The sequence below is a fragment of the Gouania willdenowi genome, chromosome 10 (genome assembly GCF_900634775.1).
Source record: "Gouania willdenowi chromosome 10, fGouWil2.1, whole genome shotgun sequence".
NCBI classification, from domain to species: Eukaryota; Metazoa; Chordata; class Actinopteri; order Blenniiformes; family Gobiesocidae; genus Gouania; species Gouania willdenowi.
In genome coordinates this window covers 28,882,200-28,901,382 of record NC_041053.1, presented here as the reverse complement: position 1 = coordinate 28,901,382, position 19,183 = coordinate 28,882,200, and the positions used below count along the sequence as shown (strand labels likewise).

Here is a 19,183-nt window from a genome sequence, read left to right as displayed (position 1 = left end):
ACATACTATGCAGCTCTTTGTTAATACACGTGTCTGGGTGGCATTTTTCATCAGCAAATTTAACCCAGAATTGTTTTTCTTTATTTGAAATAAAATGATCGAGATTTCTATTGTATATTGCCATTTAGAGAGAAAATATTAAGATATGAATTTTGGTCCTTATCGCCCAGCCCTACATAGAAGTGTTTTTACTTTGTTCTTACTGTGATTTCTTGCGTTTCTTCACCAGACAAGGAGAACAGGGATTCTCTTGATATCATATTTTGTCCTAGTTTGTTCCCGAGTATTCCCTGTGATATCAGAATGAAGTAAAAACACTTCTATGCACGAGTCTCCACATCCCACAATGCAATGCACGAAAATCAACAAAAGCAGTGTTTACGTTTCAAGCTGCAATTTCAACTTTTACATCTTTTTTACTACAATTGATACAATTTATTGATCAATGAGGCCTACACTATGATTTTATTGAATAAAAAAACTATCTTCAAACCTAAGTAGGCCTTAACCACCACGATAGTGTGGTAGGACGGTGAACTCTCAGCTTATGCTGAACATGAGGGACAATAAGAAGAGATGATAGATGAGCCATAGCAAATCAAAACAAGGAGGGGATGCAAACAAACCTTCGGGCTCTGCGCTCTCTTTGTGGACGACTTGCTTCAGCGGGCAGCAGAAGATTTCGTGACACTTAGCACGAAAGGGGGACCCTTTACTCCTTATATCCGCAGAGTGGATGGAGTCCTGCCGTAACATAATGTACTCCTGGGTACCTGGGGCTGCGTCATCCTGGACTGCAGTGATGCCATAACAGAATGAACTGAGGTTAGAGAGCTCACCACACGGAAACAATAGAAAAACAACAACAACAGTAAAGGCAGAGAACATAAGCAAAAAAAAATACATCAAACTAATAATTTTGAACAACAGTATTAAGACAAAAATAGTGTATTTAAAATAACAAACAAAACAAACCATAAATGAAAAGCATATAAAAGGATCTTGTAAAGAATCTGTATTTAAAAGAAAAAATAGGACAGAAAAAATATTGACCATCAAGTTAAGTGTCATGGCAAGCTTTAAACAGGCAGTGAACCGGGATCTACTTTGTGATAATGAGGTGATTTAGGGCCCATAAACTGAGGGACTGCAAGGCAAACGTGCAGTCTGCTCCAGGTGGGGTTCAGGGACACCCCCACGTACACCACATGTCTACTGCATTTACAACATGTGCAGGCAAGCAGATGCAAAGGCATGCACAGGCCCCCCATTCATAATGGAGTCATGCTCACTAAAAGGTGGCATTAAGGAGATATTTTAGCTACATCACACCGTCTATAGACTGTAGAAATTCTGGGATCCTGTGAAAATCCCCATGTTTCTGTTTTCGTCTGTGTTTGTTGGACCTATTGCAGCTGCTTCTTCTGGGCAAAGTCTCTACTTGGCTTCGATCCATGACCTATTTTCTCTCTGTAGATGGATTAGCTACATGAATTTTAGCTCAAATAAATGTTATCATTCTTTGCTCAATGTATCAGTATACTATAAGTAAAATGTATCTCTCTACCTGCAGCAAATATAAATAATGAAATAAAATACCCAATATCAAAAACCATAATTCTCTATTTTATCTCTATTTATAGTCTCTATTTTTGTATAATTGTGACCCACATCTAGGGATGCAAAGGGTTGGAAACCGTCTGCTAATTTTCCACGGTAACTCAACTTTTGTTAATATTCAAAAACATAAACTTTTCATGAGAATTTTATTTTTTTAATTCACAATAAATTGATATTATCGTTATATTGATATACTAGTTTATTGTCATCAAAGATTGTGGAAGTATGCATGTCTATCAGCCTTGTGTATGTATATAATATTAATTGATGTATGTAATGATGAAAATGTCAGGAACATGAGTTTCGAAAATTAAATGCAAAATGGGTGTGGGAGAATAAATAATAAGTGCTACTTCATCCCAGTCAGTTTCAAGCAGTGTATTTATTTATGTTTATATACATGTTAATACATATCATGTATATGATGTATAGCCATGTAGGCTATAAAAAAAAAAAAAATTATGTAGACCTGTTACAAAATCTTTTTTGTATTAAATTGCTCAAAATAAATAAATTAATTAAAAAAAAATATTAGCATCAGGGCAAAACAATATTTCCCATGGGGATTAACAAGGAATTGAACAAAAGTGAAGGTTAGCCCTTAACATAGATGTTAAATATAGTTTGGAAAATATGTTTTGCATCAACTAAAATATAAGCATCAGTTCTTTAAAATTTCTCCCAATTTCTGGTTAATTCCAATAATTAATTTCTACTAAAAGTTTTAATTTTGAATATTCTCAGAATTCCTGACCAAGTTCCTGTAGAAATTTACCAGAAATGTTCCTCCCTTTTGCATCCCTACTTGTCACGTTAAAACCTAAAATGTACTTAGTTAAAAAAACAAGCCTTATTGTCACTGTTATTTATTTTGATTGATTTTAATTAACAGGGACATTGCACAACATGTGCTGCACAGACCAGCGATAGCTACAAGCTCATTTACATCTGTAGTCCCTGGACCAGAGCAGTGTTGGGGTTTGGTGCCTTGCTCTAGGGCACCTCGGCCGTGCCCGAGAAGTGCCCAGGCATCTCTCCAGCTACCAGAACAACTTCTGTTTTTTTTTTGGTCCGCACCGAGACTTGAACCGGCAACGCTCCGGTTCCCAACCCACATGATGTCATCCTTTCGCGTCCATATTCTCAGTCAGACTTTTCTGACACGGCTGCATTCTCACACTGCCTCAGTATGAACTATGAACTCCCAGAGGACGCACTGAACAACTAAATATAATCAGACCAATGCTCACCACAAACTGACACCCATGTACCTGTTTAGTACTTTCAAGTCAGCTGGCAGGAGTTCACGTTGGCACACAACTATATTCTTTTTCAAACTTTATAAGCAAAACGACAGATATCAAAAATATGAAAACTAAAACGCCTCGTCTCCAATCGACACCCTGTGTTTATTCACTATCCCGTTTTGCAGTAGCAACTACAAACAATGAGCAAGAGACAAAAACAATAATTCTTAAGTGACACGAAAAGCAATAAACAGCAATAACACAAGACCTGCATTATGCACTGATCACCATTCTGTAACAGTGTGGTAAATTACAGAGAGACAAAACATCCACTCTCAAATATATCAACAGTAATGTTTCAACTAGTAAAGAAGAGAGGAAAATGTTTACGAATCTTTAACAGTGTGTATTTCATTACAATTGTGAATAGATGTCAGCTGATAGAACACACAACTAGGGATGGGCCATATATTGGAAATAAAGATATTACAATATCGCCGACAACAATTTACTTTTATTTTGTATTCAAATACTTGTTTCAGAAGTCACAGCATGAAAAGCTCGGTTACACTACAGCACTCAGTCACACGTGCTGTCCCTTATAGGAGAAAAAGACAAAAGTGGCACATTTTGTGCAGCTGTTGGTTAATAAATGTGCTTGTGTGGCATTTTGGAAAGACTTTGCAAAGACTTTGCAAACTTTGAGTTAAAAATATCAAGATTAAGATCGTAACGCCATTTAGAGAGAAAATATGGGGAGAGTTTTGGTCCATATTGCCCAGCTTTACGCACAACCTTGAGAAATAAGCCGAGCTACAAAACCTAAAAGACAATCTAACACATATCTACGAATATAACAAGATAACTCACTCCTGGCAAATTCCCACATGGACATGGGCATACAGACAAACACAGGCACAGGGATGCATGCACGCGCACACACACACACTTATAGTAGCAAAAATAATAAATTCCACATAGCCAAGTCAATTTTTCACCACATGTCATTTCTTCTGCAGCACTTATCAGTATCTCCACGGCATTGTTTAGGGGCTCCTGGATAACAGGAAATACTAACGACATCTTCTACAATGGCAGAAGGTCCTGAAAAGCCCCCACACATGCAATCCATCACAGTGCCTCACCACGAAAACCACTGGAGTGCAAATATTAATGCTGCATTTGAATAAGGGAGGCAGTATCTATTGTTTCCTTTTCAGCACAGTATGACACATCTTTCAGGGTTTTTAAAGCACAGGTGAGTACAATGCCTTCAGTTTCATTAGGCTGCAACACTAACAGTAGTGTGGTAAATATTGGGCATCATAAAACTATCAAAGTGAATCTATATCTGTTTAATAAAACAATCTTGAAGAATTATTTGGCCCAGCTTTCAGGTGGAAGATCAATGGATGTGTTGGTAAAGAGGATACCACCATCACCACCACAATATTTTACATAAATGTCTCACATTATTACAGAAAAATGATAGAGTCTTCATTAGAGATGTACCAAAATGGAATGTTCTGGCCGAAACCGAAACACCGAAAGAAATGATTAGAGATGATTTCTGGCTCTGAATGTGTACTAAGCACTAAAATTAAAACATTGCAATTGTATGAATGAATATTAACGCTTAAAAGAATAAATAAAAATATGAAAATGTTTATTTGGAAAAAGGTTTGGTTAACTAAAACTGAAAAGTAATGTACATTCCCAAATTATATAAATAGACCTTTTTCAGGGAACATGAAATGAATGAAACAAGCTGGTGATACTAATTCCTACAGGTGTTCCAACTTTTCTTCATTACTTACAACCCCCTCTATCTGCATAAAAGCAGTGTTGATGAGTCAAAAGTTTAAAAGACATTTTGGTCTATAAATTGATTCCATGATTTATTTTGTCAACTCAAATTGTTTATTTGCTCTATGCTTTCATTTCAGTGTGTAATGACACAATAAACTGAATAATTTTCAATTAAAAAAAATGAAAAAAGTGTGGTGTTCTAAAACATTTGACCGATAGTGTAAAATATATATATTTTTTTCAATTTATTTTTTTAGCACACATAAAAAACAAACATTTAAGGTATACAAGAGCTCCTCCCCTTTCAATAAATAAAATGTTAAACCTGACCCTGCCCCCTGTCCAGGGTGTACCCCTGCCCAGCGCCCAACGAGAGCCGGAGATTGGCACCGGCAGACCCCTGTGACCCTGACAAACAGGAATAAGTGGGTCTGAAAATTGATGGATGGACCTGACCCCAATCATACATTAAATACTATTGCACAGACCGACTGACTGAGTTGCTGGAAGAGAGTCAAGTAAAATATGTTATCTAATTAATACACAAAGTGCATTGAAGTTCTTGATGAAAATCAGCTTCTATTGGTTTCATTTATTATCCAAGCATGTTCTTGGAGATGCACACGCTCTGTGTACATTTCTTTTGCACACTGGTTTAATCCAAGTAATGATCTTTATAACAGGGATCATTTACAGTCGTGATAAAGTTCAGACGTGCGCTGACAGCAGAATTGTGGCACAAATATAATGCCATATCAAACCAGATGCTATCGACGTGTTTGGTGGATACACGTAAATTGTCGACGTGACTCAGAAACATAAAACACACTTTTCAGTGCTCAGACGTATTTAATCCAGCCGCTCTGTGAGTCCACGGACACGTTGGCCGTTTCTAGACAAGCAAGCACGGTGACCGCTGTGTTTGCTCACGTAATCACAACATTGTTACACCTTGTTTCACATGCTCATTTGTTGTGGCGAACTGCCGTGAGGTGTCACAATGCGTGTGCGCGCACTGTGTGTCTGATGCACTGATGTACAGTATATTCCACTTGCTTTTAAAATGTAATCCCCCGAAGTAATCCCTGTTTTTATAAAAAAAACACCCTTTTTAATATACTGATTACAGTTACATGTTTTGTATCAAGATTACGTAACGCCGTTACTTGTAATCCGTTACTCCCCAAGCCTGAGTGTATGGTATTTTAACAAGGTCTGATGTGGTTCATTGACACCTAGGCGTTTATGTGCTATGCATTTGTTAGCGCGATTAAATGTTTTTATTTGTTAAAAAACATGATTAAAAAAATGCATTTGGATATTTTTTGGATCAATACGATATATTTTTTACACCCTTAGTATACGCTATATGGATCAAGAACAAATGCACTTACGGCCAATATTAAGACCTACATACATGTTTTCAGGCTGGAAGCAAAAGCCAGCATAACCATTGGGAGAGCATGCAAAGTTCCATGTGTCCACCCCAGGATTCAAACTGAGGATCCTTCTGAAGTTAAACAAGTTGTCCGAGCTTTAGGTAATCTGAACTAAAATGAACATTACCCCGGTACATAGAATGGGCCAACTCTTGTAAAATAACATTTATTTAAGAACAAACTGGGGTTGACTCTGGCAAATGTGTGATTTTAGACAGCTGCTATTAATAATCTCACTAACCGTCTGCTTATTAGAGATAATAAAACTGAGTGACAGTTAAGGTGGAATGGAATGAGGGGAGGGTAACGTCTTCCTACAGCTTCAATCCTCTGCCCAACCTTGATGAAGAGCATATATTGAGATTGAAGTATAGCATGATGAATGGCACAACAGGGCCTGGGATTTCACTCTCTATCAAACCAGCCACTCAGAGCCAGCTGTCACGCAGGTCCATCATTGTCTGTGATCTATAGGCACCACTGTAGCCAAACTAGACCTTTCGTGATGTCCTTGTCTTCCTGACGAGAATAAATCTCTAATGGGGAAATCTGCACATGTGGAGATGGTGGGTATCTTGTTTTTGTTAGTTGCTCACTCAGGTATGTGTAGGTCTTAGAATAAACAGTACATATGTGGAAACAGATTTTGTGGGTGGGATTAACATACTAAGGCATGTGATCTGAGCACACTGAACAGATGATACTCATTCCACACAATTCCCCCCTTCCTGGAGTACAGCTGCGGTTCAAGGTCATGTGTAATAAACTGAATCACTCTCAAGGCCAAGAAAAATGATCCTCACTCCAATATACTGTATGTGATGTTCAATTTACAGAATTCACTCAACTCTGGGCTTATATCAATTAATTAGTAGAATTTGATTTGAGGAATATATCATAGTACTCAAAAAGATGAAGAGCTTTGAAGATAGCTTGGCCTTGATATGATTTAGACCACGTCAAACACATCGTCTACTGGGAATCCTTCAGTTCTATTTCAAATAAGAAAGTAAAATTGTACTTGGGCTGTGGGTCATGCAGCCAACATGAAACGTGTTTTGAATGGTTATGTCTAAACCTTAAGTATCTCACATTTATACCTTTGCTGTTATTACAGTAATAAACTGGTCTATGTACTGTATGTCCTGCTGAGCCTCAACATGAAAACAGTGGCAAGAAAGATGTCAAATATAGATCTAATAGCTAGTTTGAGATCAGAATATCCACTGTACACATACACAAACATGATGTCTGATATACACATGCTTAACGGTGCTACTATGATATTTTCAGACAAGCAAAAAAGACAGTTTTGTCTAATATATGACAAGTGGTCAGAAGCAGACCGTTCAATATTGATGAAATGTGCTGACACATGTAATGTGTCAGCACATGTACAGGATGTACAGGATGTACAGGATCACAAAAACACAAATCTCCACATTTACGTACCTTTTTTGCTTTGTTTGTTCTTGTGTGTGCATCTCACTTCTTTCCCTTCCTTTACATCAAATGTGACAAAAAATTATCTCAACAACGATATAAATAAAATATTTTTCGAATGCTTCATTTGTGTTATTGGAGTTTGGATGAGCGACGTCTATTTTAAACTTACACTTTGCCGTTATTCACACAATTATACGTTTATTTGTTTTGGTAGTTGTGATGGTTTTTAATTCTTTTGGGTTTTTTAATTATTATTTAGCTTGTTATTATCTGTTTAAAAGGGTGTAAATTTGTAAAGAGGCAAATAAAGGGATATTGTAAAAAAATTAAATAAATGTTTGTTTATTTAATTTAATCAAAAGGGTAAAAAAAATAAAATAAAATGTGCAAAGTGCTCATGCAAAAAAAATAAAGAGTCAACTGAATAACAGATAGTCATACCTTGCTTATTTTATACAATATCCCACATATAGATATGTATATTTTTCTATAAAATGCTTCTATGATTAATAACGGTAAGCTGCGTTATGTAAGGTAATTCATATAAAAGATAGATTGTCCATACACAGAATGTAGAGAAACTATAACTCTGCTACAGATCACAGTAACTCATCTTAGCCTTTAAAGCATTTACAATATACATTTTATTTATTTATTCCACCCAATGTATCTGAGACACTTAAATGACATGATCAGATGATGGCGTATCAGGCACACCTCCATGCATGAAGAAATATGTACTGTTCTGTATGAGTGAGTGAATGATTGGTGGTCAATACTGGCAAATATTTTTTATTTTTTTTTATTTTTTTTACAAATATAGTGAACTGGAGTGTACAAGTGTACAGCCTTTATCAAGGTCTCCCACTGTGACTATAGCTGGAAGCAGAGCGTGTTCTATATGTGCAAATTGGTGTAACCTAAATCAAGAAATTTAAGCCATCTGTTCAACCTAACCGAGGCACCTTCTTTATTTGTATTCTATTTATCAGACGGAATGTTACAACTCTATTTAAACACTTTGACAGAGAGCGCTCGTACCTTCGGAATAAAAAGTCCACACTCACAAGTGTTTCCCTGGATGAGTCAGAAATGTATGTTACATGCCATCTGTTGTGAGCATGTTTGTGTGGGGGTGGTGGGCAGTTCAGTAAAGGTATACATGTGCAGTAAGTGCTGATTCTAACAGCTTTCTTCTCCACAAGAACCGCCTGTTATTCAAACAGAAACAGATGAAAATCAGGGTTTGCTTGTCAATCTCATTTAGATATTTGTTTTTATCTTATTTACTGTTGATTAACAAACCTGATGATTTCCAGCATGTTTTCTTTTTAAATAGACAGATAAATGATTTTTGTAGTTTATGGTCTTTTAATATCTGTGCTGTCAATACATAGCAGTTAGTTTCCTTTTGATGATAGTCAATGATAAAATGTTTTTTTTTCAAATGATTCCAAAAGTGTGAAAATTTGAAGAGTGCGACTAGGATTAATAAACAGCACTACTTAATACCCAAATACATTTGTATTCAGCAGAAAAAAGTGGGTTTAGGGTTTAATTACTCTTTAAGTTACACAATACCCCGGCTTAAATGGCGAACTTGATTTCTCTCCGTGTGTGTGTGTGTGTGTGTGTGTGTTTTCTTTCTTTCTTGGTTATTGGCGCGTTGCAACCAACTTTAATAGGTGCATATCGCCACCTACTGTACTGGAGTGTGTAAAAAACATCATTGGACCGTGTGTGTTTATTTCTATATTACTTGGACTAATGACCTAAATTTTTTGTCTGTTCAATCTCAACATTTTTTTTTTTTCTTCAAGTCGGTATGTTTTTCTTATTGCGACATGTACTTGTGTGAATTTTTTTTTGTTACTTACATTTTTTTGCCACTTACGTTGCTCATCTGTTTCTCTGAAACAGTTTGTTAAATCTAAGTGATCATGTGACTTTTTTGATCACATGACTTTCTGATTCATTATAAGATGCAGCTGTGAAGACCTAGTATAACTGCCCTTAAGAAGGCCATGTTGGCTGAAACGCGTAGGACAACTTTTTAATGTTTCTGCGGCCCAAAGCTTGATAAAGGCTTTTTAAAATTGCCTCCGAATATACTTAGATCCCCACTCCCTCACACCCATGCAGCACTCCAACCCTACCTGTTTCTAATGCATAGGAAGATAATGAGCTTTTAGTGCTTATAAAAAGATAAAATGATGTATGTTAAAACTCACTATAAGATACTCTTGGGCACATACGCTACATCTCTATCAAAGATTCAACTGTTAATGAATACTGAGCCAACAAACGGGGATCAAACACATACTCCTGGTAAGGCAGATTAATACTAAGGATCCCTGTCACAGCAATTAACAACTGACATGAGCAAATAGGATTGTACAGCGTACACGGGTGCCTGCGGATTGTATGGCCTTTGATTTCATAAAGACAGAAACATTGTGGGAGGTGGCTCAAGTGTAATAGGATCAACAAAGTCAGAGCAGTAAGTGAGACCAAGTAGATTATGGTATATCACGTACTAAATCCACTACAAAAGTCATGTGTGACTATTTCCTTTGAACGGCACGCTCTGAGGTAAAACTCATCTTTCACATTGTTCTCTTATGGTTTCTGAAAGTGTGTTTGAAGTTTTTAATGAAACACAGGTTTTGTTTTCCTATGCCTGGCAAAATTAGCAACACATTGTTTTATTAAATGGTGACAAACAAAACAAATATATACACGCTGAACACTAACACAATCAGAGAGAAAATGCCAAACAATAGCATTGTGGGAGGCCTGTTGATGATTATTTGCCTACAATGTTCAATTTTAGAAGTTTTATAAAGAACTACATTAAATTCAGATTTCTTTGAAAACTTTTTTTCTGGTAGAAATAAATTAGTAAGACAGACAAAGCATCCACTATGCAAATTATTTATAAGAAAAAAAAAATTTAGACTGTCCTTTTTACCAATGTAACACAGTATCTTGTAAGCGGCGATTTTATTTCAGTAACGGGGTAATCTATTTTTTTTTTTTTTATTCAGTTTATTTCCGACATGATTACATTCACTTTTTTTTTTTTTTTTTTTTTTTTTTTAACATGTTTTGTACATGCCAAAAAAGGAGACGAGAGAACTAATTACTTTTTATGTCGTTACAACGGCGTTATCGTTACTGATTAAATGCGGTGCGTTACATGCATTGATTGAATAAACTGTTAATCCGAAAGCACCCCTGGCTTCATACGCAGCTGTAGTGAGGAGGTGGGTTAAAAAACGCTTAGCGATTATGATTGGCTAAGGCGGCGTCATGTGTTTTTACACATGTGCCAGCACACGCGCCTCACACACAACCACTACAGATTGGATGAAGCAGCAGAGATAGCGAGCGTGGAGCAGTCCGATGAAAAGTTGGCATTTTTTAAGGTACTTAAATTAATTGTGGTCAAAGGCAAGAACGTGCATGTGAACATGTGTACATTATATCCAGGAGTGAAGACTTTGTCGACATCCGTTGTAAGCAACTCGAATTTAATGAAGCACCTCAACGATACACGCATCTAAAAAATTTGAATTCTTTGACATAATAGTAACTTTTTTTTTTTTAACAGCAACACAAATAGTTACTTTCCTTGGTAATGAGATACTTTTATTATAGAGTAATTCAATTACTAACTCAGTTACTTCTTGGAACAAGTAGTGAGTAACTATACTATACTATACTATACTATACTATACTATACTATACTATACTATACTATACTATACTATACTATACTATAACTAATTAGTTTTTTAAAGTAACGTTCCCAACACTGCTTGTATGCATGTCAGGTTTTTTTTTTTTTTTATCAGCAAAAAGAGAAAAATAATCAACCTCAGAGCGTAGAATACCCATCTATAGATCACAACTGTGTTGCAGTGGATTGGACTTAGATGACCAACCCAAATAAAAGTCTCCAAATGTTTGCTGCCAACAGAGGGCTCGCATCGAGTCAGTTGCATAAGAGATGCCAAACTCAGTGTGAGAACTGTCATACAGGGAGAGAGAGAGAGAGAGAGAGAGATGATGTATCTGAGTGGCCAGATCTCAATGAGGCCCAGTATTAGTGTCTGGTAATATTCCGTCACCAATATTAAAAATAATCACTGCTTCTTTTTTTTTCCATATTTGAGTTATTATAGCCAAGGAGCTGTGTAGTAATTATATGGGGCTTTTAGTTGAAAATAATACACCTTAGGTTATTGAAAGGCTCCAGGTTGCTTGGATTGCTCAGCTTATATCCGTCTCTGTATTAATGCACAAGTTCTAGTCCAAAGTTCTGCCAGTAATGTGTTTAGTATAAGTTTCTGCATCATATTTTTAAATGAGTAGACAACACGAGATTGTACGTCATTATAAATAAACACGAGTGCAGTGGTTTCTGAAAAAAATAGAAAAATATTGGTTGTTTTGCACTCAAAGAATTACTGTTGTAAAATATGAAATTGCACATTTTGTGTTATTTTTTTATGAGTTGTGAAGAAGATCTTTTCCAATAAAGGGGGTAGGGGTTAAAGTTTGAGGACCACTGCGACTCATGTAACAGGCGTTAAAGATTCAATAAAGTTAAACTAAGAAATCATCTTTTTTTTGCAGAACCATAGAAGCTTTTAGATAATCGAATATAATGCAATTGCTATTTAATTATGCCACCATTATGATTATGAAGGTTGTAATGATTACTTTACTGAACAGTCCTCCAGTACGTCTCTGCCAAGGATTGCAGCTATTAACAGGAGAAATATGGCGGACACCATCTTCCACTGCCCGGTGCCAAACTCATTAAAGTCCATATGGTCATAAAAACTACTTTACTCACATTTTACTAAATCATTGCTCACTTACAGCTGTTTCCTGAAAAAAAATATGTAGCTGTTTTGGTCAATATTTTCTCACATTATTAAATCTGAGTGTAATTCTAGATATACATGACTGGCATGGATTCTATTGATAGTTGTTGGAGTTTATTACTATAGCCTTCATTTACCCAGGTAAAAAATACTCATTGATATTAAAATCTCTATTTTTAAAGCACAAACGAAGCAAGAAGAGGAAACTAGCTCGTGGCGGAGACGAAGCCCAAAGCAGAAACAAAATACGAAGCAAAAACGAAGCAAGAAAAACAAACAAAGCCGGAAGCAGAAACAAAGAAAAAAATAAAAGAATTAAAAAAAAGTCCTTCTTGTTCAAGTTTGAAAAGTTTAGCTTGAGTAATCTGCTTTAATATGTCATTTATTTGTTTTGGCAGAGCTCTAAAAGTAGTAGTTGTAGTAATAGCACATTTTTAGGATACAAAACATCCCCAGACATTTTGTTTGGCACTTGGCAGCTATTACTGCATCAACATTCCCAGTTTTGGACACATTATGTGCCATACTCATCTTCTAAGCACAAACTGTGGATTGTATGGGCACAGGCAGTCAGAAATGCTGAGATATTTGTCCTTACACCACTTACAGTCACTTTAACTGGAAAATTAGGCCCATCCCAGACAGAAATCCATCAGGAGAGACAGGGATAGATTTGTACAATCCCCGCCAGCCACCTTCACAGCCAACATGCAGTCACACAGTTCAAGTGAAACTGCTCTTATCGAAGTGATCAATGACATAAGGTTGAACAATGATTCCGGAAAAGTATCTGTTCTCATTCTATTGGATCTAAGTGCAGCATTTGACACTGTAGATCATACAATTTTGTTGCACAGATTGCAAACATGGGTTGGACTAAATGGAAAAGTAATGCAATGGTTTAAGTCCTACTTGGAGGAGCGAAGTTATTTTGTAAGCATTGGAAACTTTGAATCTGACAGATTACCAATGTCGTGTGGGGTTCCTCAGGGATCTGTTCTTGGACCCCTTCTGTTTAGCCTTTACATGCTTCCTTTAGGACAAATTTTACAGAACTGTAAGGTTGATTATCAGAGCTATGCAGATGACACACAACTATATCTATCACTGAACCCAGATGACTATGGTCCTATTGAGGTGTTGTGTGACTGCTTAGAAAAAGTAAACTGCTGGATGAGTGAAAACTATATATATACATATTATTGTGTGACGTTGAAAAAAGTATTTCTGTCCAAATGCTACAAAATCTCAAAAGACAGCCTTGAATACAATGACTTGCTCTGTGAGCTCTGTCACTTTGAGAAAATCAAATCAGACACGTCAGAGCACAATACCAGTGACAACAACATCCTCCCCACTGGTCATGGTCATCTTGCCTTTCACGTCTCTTTGAACAGTGTCTCACAATTCAACGTGTATGTACTGCAAAATAAACATTTCTCTATATTCAGCAATGTGTTTTGGCCTCTGGGAACGCAGAGCATCAAGCCACTGCACAAATACTTGAGTGGATCTGGTCCTAAGGACTATTTTGCGCTCTGACACATCAAGACATTTTAAGGAAGTAGGAACAGTTTGGCTCAATTTTTAAAAGGCTTCTTGATGGTCTGTAAAGTTGTTAATATATCGCCTAACCAAGAAATATGAGTAGGTAGAGTGTCTGTGATTGTAAGTAAATTTCAATTCTCATACACTGATGGGTAGTGAACTACGCTGCTTTTTTCCAAAGTTCAAGATACCACATAGCATTTGTCTCTTCAAAGTCATTTTAAAATCACAGCCTAATAATTTCTACACACAACTATTTTGGAAGCACACAGAGGAGTCCTAGAATCTCTGCCACCTTACTCAAGTGATGCACCTCAGTCAAGAAACTGCTATTACAGCAGCGCTTAAACCCATAATACGGTACTCACACTGAGGTAGCGACGATAAGTATTACTCCATCGAGCAGCTTTATACAGACAGTCAAAGGCATATCACAGCACCTGATGGATGTTACAACTTCCTGACGTGCAATGCAATCACCCTCTGATTCATCAATACAGCATGTTAAAGGAAAAAACTACTTTTAAAGAAACAAAAAACATTAAAGAAGTGATTTTTTAGCTCTGGTTGCGTCTCTTGTCTAGACTTGTTCATTCATTAGCATGAATAGAGCAAAGGACATAATCTCTGCAAGTTTTCAGATTAACAAGAAGGCTGTTGAGTTAAAGCCTAGAAATGGTGACCGAAAACATATGCACCACTTGTGATTGAAGGTTAAAGAAAGTGAAAAAAGCACTTGTTGGCCCTACTCACAGTTCAGCTCTGGGTCTTGTTTACTATCTGGTGTTTACGGAGAGGCCGCTCAGAGGGATTACAATTACACAAGAAACTGCTGGAGACAGCTGTTTTACTCAGCGATATCAAGCCACCCACACCAGCCACTCACTGACACATAGCCACACACTGACACGTAGCCACACACGCACACACACAAACAAGCACGCTTAAAAGCCTGTAAGGTATAAGTAGTAAGGTGTAATCTACACCATTTCTGGTATTTACAGGCTCTGTTCATTCCAACAGGTTACCGTACTACTGAGGTTATTGGTTGTATTAACTAACACGACTTCTACAATTTACAGGGATTTCAACAAATGTAGTGGCAAACAAGTCAAACCATGTCTATTTAAGATCATTTTAGTCTGCTGGAGCAGTGGCTCTCAACCTTTTCAGCCCACGATCCCCAATATAAAGGTGCTAGAGAACAGGGGCCCCCACTGCACCTGAAGGTGGTTGAACACAGACATAGTTATAGTTGGTTTATTGGTCAGTCAGAGCGTACACAGTCTACACTCAAAACAAGGAAAAATGGGCAGAAGCCTTAGCTTATGTTAATCGGAGATAAAAAAATGTACCACAGAAATTGATTAAAATCTGCAAATTTGCAGTGGCCAAAAACAAACACAAAAAAATGGTTAAAAAAAAAAAAAAGGGTTAAAAGTTTCAATATTGGCTTAAAAGTAGGAGCAATTAGTTTAAACTGGCAAATAATGGGCATGAAAAATTGTGATTGTGGTTAAATTGGCCAAAATAAGCATGAAATATGGCCAAAATAGATTAAATGAAAATAATGGGTCCCAAACCCAGGTTGAGAACCCCTGTGGTACAGCCAGAGGAATGAAAGCCTATCATGTCTCCCATTACTGCTTTGATTTACATGTATCCTAGAGGATTCAATGTAATGTTTGGATACAAATCTACTTCCAAGATGATTATACAACCTACATTTTCTTTTTGTGCGTCATGATGAGCCAATCAGAGCATTTCAGAACATGATGATCTATCAGGTTTAACTAAGAGAATAGATTAAAATTAGAAATGAAAGTAAAGCAGTAATTCCTTAACCCGAAACCAAATAACGCAGAAGATCTTATTTGTGAACCTTAAAGCTGATGGAACACAGTACGTACCACTCCATCTACTGCGAGATGCTATCATGTCAACAATGTCACATGATCTGAGGTTACTGTCACCCTGCTGAATCCAAGAAATGAAATATTAACTCTGCTCTTGAAGTAGAGGAGGTTCCAACCTGGCACCTGTAGGCATACCTAATGAATTGGTCTGTAGTTTATTAAAGATGTAAAAGTAAAGAGAAATCAAGCAGAGCTGCTGTGCTGCCTTGAAGACACCTCAGGTTCTCTCTCTGTCATTTGGCAGCTCCTACATTCAGCACTCAGAAAGTATCTGCACTGACAGACAATCTTGAACATGGTGAGAAAATGATTTTCAGTGGTAATGGCTTGATGTGTGTTACTGAAGAGAGGGCTGTCATGTCAGGCTGCCTTTTCCTCACCATGAGCTTAATGTGCTAGTACTGAAAACCTGTCTAGGCAAAAAGAAGAAGGAGCTCATGCACATTTATCAAACTTCTGATAGTCTCTATACAGATTCATTCAGATTAATACTTTAATATATTCTAAATAGTTTGTTTTTTTAAATAATAAGAAAGAGAGAGAGTGAGATGTTACGGTAGATCAATTGATTTTCCATCTTAAAAATGAATCAATGTGATGGGCATGATGACATTTTTCTTTACTGATGAAGGAAAACATCACTGAAAGCTATGCTCGAAGCTATTTTTGACTACTGACAAAAGCAGCCAAAAATTTGACTTACGTCACGAGAGATCAAGTGATGTGCACGTGTGACGTGTATGAGCTTAGCCATCTTGACTATGGGTGGTTGAAAAATGTCTCTAACTTAAAATCACAGTCTACAGATGCAGATGCAACAGCACCCTTATCACACTTTATTGATAGATTGCTGCTTGATGAATGTGTCGCTGAAATGAAGCAAATAAAAGCACCTGAAAAATATGCGTGTCCTGCAAACAGAGATTACTATGTCTTTGTCATTGATGGCCCCACAGCTGTTTGGATTTGCTGTTGTGTGTTTAAACAGCCGAAACTGGCGAACAAAGGACACAGAACAGAACAGTGTTGCAGATAGTTTCCACAACAACATCAACAGCTGAAAAAAAAAAAAAAAAAAACTGACGACAGTAGAATCACTTTGCATTTCTCTTTAAATGTGGTACTTTGTCCGCTGATATGTGTGTTATTAACATAAAATCTACTTAAAGGGCACCTGTATTAAAATGTAATTGAAAGCTCTATCAAAAGATCAAATATAATACTAGAGGTTTAGTCAGGTCATGATGTCACATCCACATTTTTGTGGTATAAAATTGATCAAAAAAGTACTTTAAATGTTTGGGTTTTTTATATTAATGTGAGCATATTTTATTTATTGGTAATATATTAAAAACATTATGTTATATACATGACCTTTAAGGGAGTGATTATATTAATTATGTAATAATCAATGGAGTTCTTTAGTTGTTTTTTGGTTTTGTTTGTGTGTTTTTTTTTTTTACACCATTAGAGTCCACAGGTTTCTCTTTATTTTTGAAATTTGAAATGCATGTACATGCCTGTTTGTCTTGCATATTGATCTGCTTCTCAGAGGGAAATAAAATGTGTAAATGTCAAAATAACAAGCCAAAAGACTGTTTGTCCATTTTCCTCTGCAGTAGAAATCCTGGTCAGCTACACTATGGCTTGCTAAATATTTGATGACTGTATACTTTATGTGCACCAAAGGGCTGTTTGCAGCCTGAAACAAATATCTGACTCAATCACGGCAAAGCACATTTGTGCTGCGTTTCCGCGACAACAAATCTAGAGCATGACAGAAAAAAGCCAAACACGCACAAGCGTGCTGCTTTGGTTCTATTATGACATTCACTCAGAATGGCTGTTCAGACTTGAGGCAGTGCATTTCACTGTAAACTGATGACAGTGATTTCATGTATGTTAGGGACCATTTGGTGGAGATAATGAGCTTGTTTGACGGTTCCATAGGTCAGTTTGTACTTAAAGCAATGCCCTTCAGTTTCAACACACACCCAAGCCAAACACTACACAACAAATGCCAAACCAGAGCACCGAGCCGATGAAAATTGCATAGATGGAGAGATTATTGATATAGCTTCCGTTTCTTATGATAGCGTGTTGTATCACCAGATGTCCTTTTCAACTGCAGATAAAGTAATACAAAAAAATGAACCCTATAACCCTTCGGAGCCTCAAACTATTATTACACACATAAGATCAGCAGTGGAGCAATACACATAGTAGCTTCATTATTCAAAAAACAGTCCATTGTAAATATTTTTTGGCAATGGTTTCTGTGTGTGATAGTTGTATAGTAGGTATGAAACATCAACTTTAAAGTATTATACCTTCACACACAGTGAGCAGAGAGTAGGATTTTGCCATTTCTGAGCTTGAAGATTATTTTTTTTATACTCAGATTATTGGCAGCAATCAGAAATGAGAGATTCTCTATGTCATACTGTTCTGTGAAACAGCTGATGTCACTCTGCTGTTAAATCCAAGCTATGAGTCTAAATTTATAAGCTGGCAACACTGTGAAGAAGTGAACATACCACTGTTGTTGAATTACACTTTGTTCTTTCCTGCACTCTATCGGGTTTAAATCTGAAGTGAATTGGATTAGTCTTTGTCCTTCATATAACCTAACTACAAACACTCCATTCTGGCTTACACCCATAAAACCAAGAGGGACTTTGGTTCAGAACATAAGGCACCATTAGTCTTGAGCAATTCTCACAAATGGACATTTTCATGTTGTCCCGATTACCAAAGAATGTCAAAAAAGCATTAAAGGTCAACTGGCTGTTTTTTTGCATACTTTTGCAGAAATCCTCACACATAAATTAAGTGGGTTTATTGTATATACAGTATACCATAAAGAAGTGTACAATTTAGACTTAGGTTCTATAAATTAGGAGAGGAAATCTAATCAGCTAAGTGCACTCATGGCTTTCTATGACCTTTCCTGTGACTGGTCTACAGTCCCACTACCCACAGGGGATTGTGGGTAAAGCAGCAGGAGATAGTGGGAGGAGAATCCCACAGAATAACAGACTGAGAGAAGACAACAAAGACAAAGAGGTTCAGAGAGGGATATGGATGGATAATTGAAAAAAATAACAAAACCCTTGAGTTTTGGCTGCATGTGTCAAGGCTGGAAATTCAAAAAAATGCCATGATTATGGACGGGGATCCTGAAACAGACAACACATGCCCAGTCTATACTTTAAGATCAATCAAGAAGAATCAATGTTAAGCCAACTACCTACTCAATACTC

The 19,183-nt window shown here is 36.7% G+C and overlaps 1 protein-coding gene across 2 annotated transcripts in view; it reads right to left on the bottom strand.

Annotated features, from left to right (window-relative positions):
* Positions 1-19,183, bottom strand: part of fgf13a (fibroblast growth factor 13a) — a 113,388-nt gene that overhangs the window by 67,730 nt on the left and 26,475 nt on the right. For both annotated transcript variants that reach the window (XM_028459459.1, XM_028459460.1), the window contains exon 3: positions 627-794. In XM_028459459.1, coding sequence (XP_028315260.1) covers positions 627-794 — 168 coding nt within the window. The remainder of the gene's footprint in view (positions 1-626; positions 795-19,183) is intronic.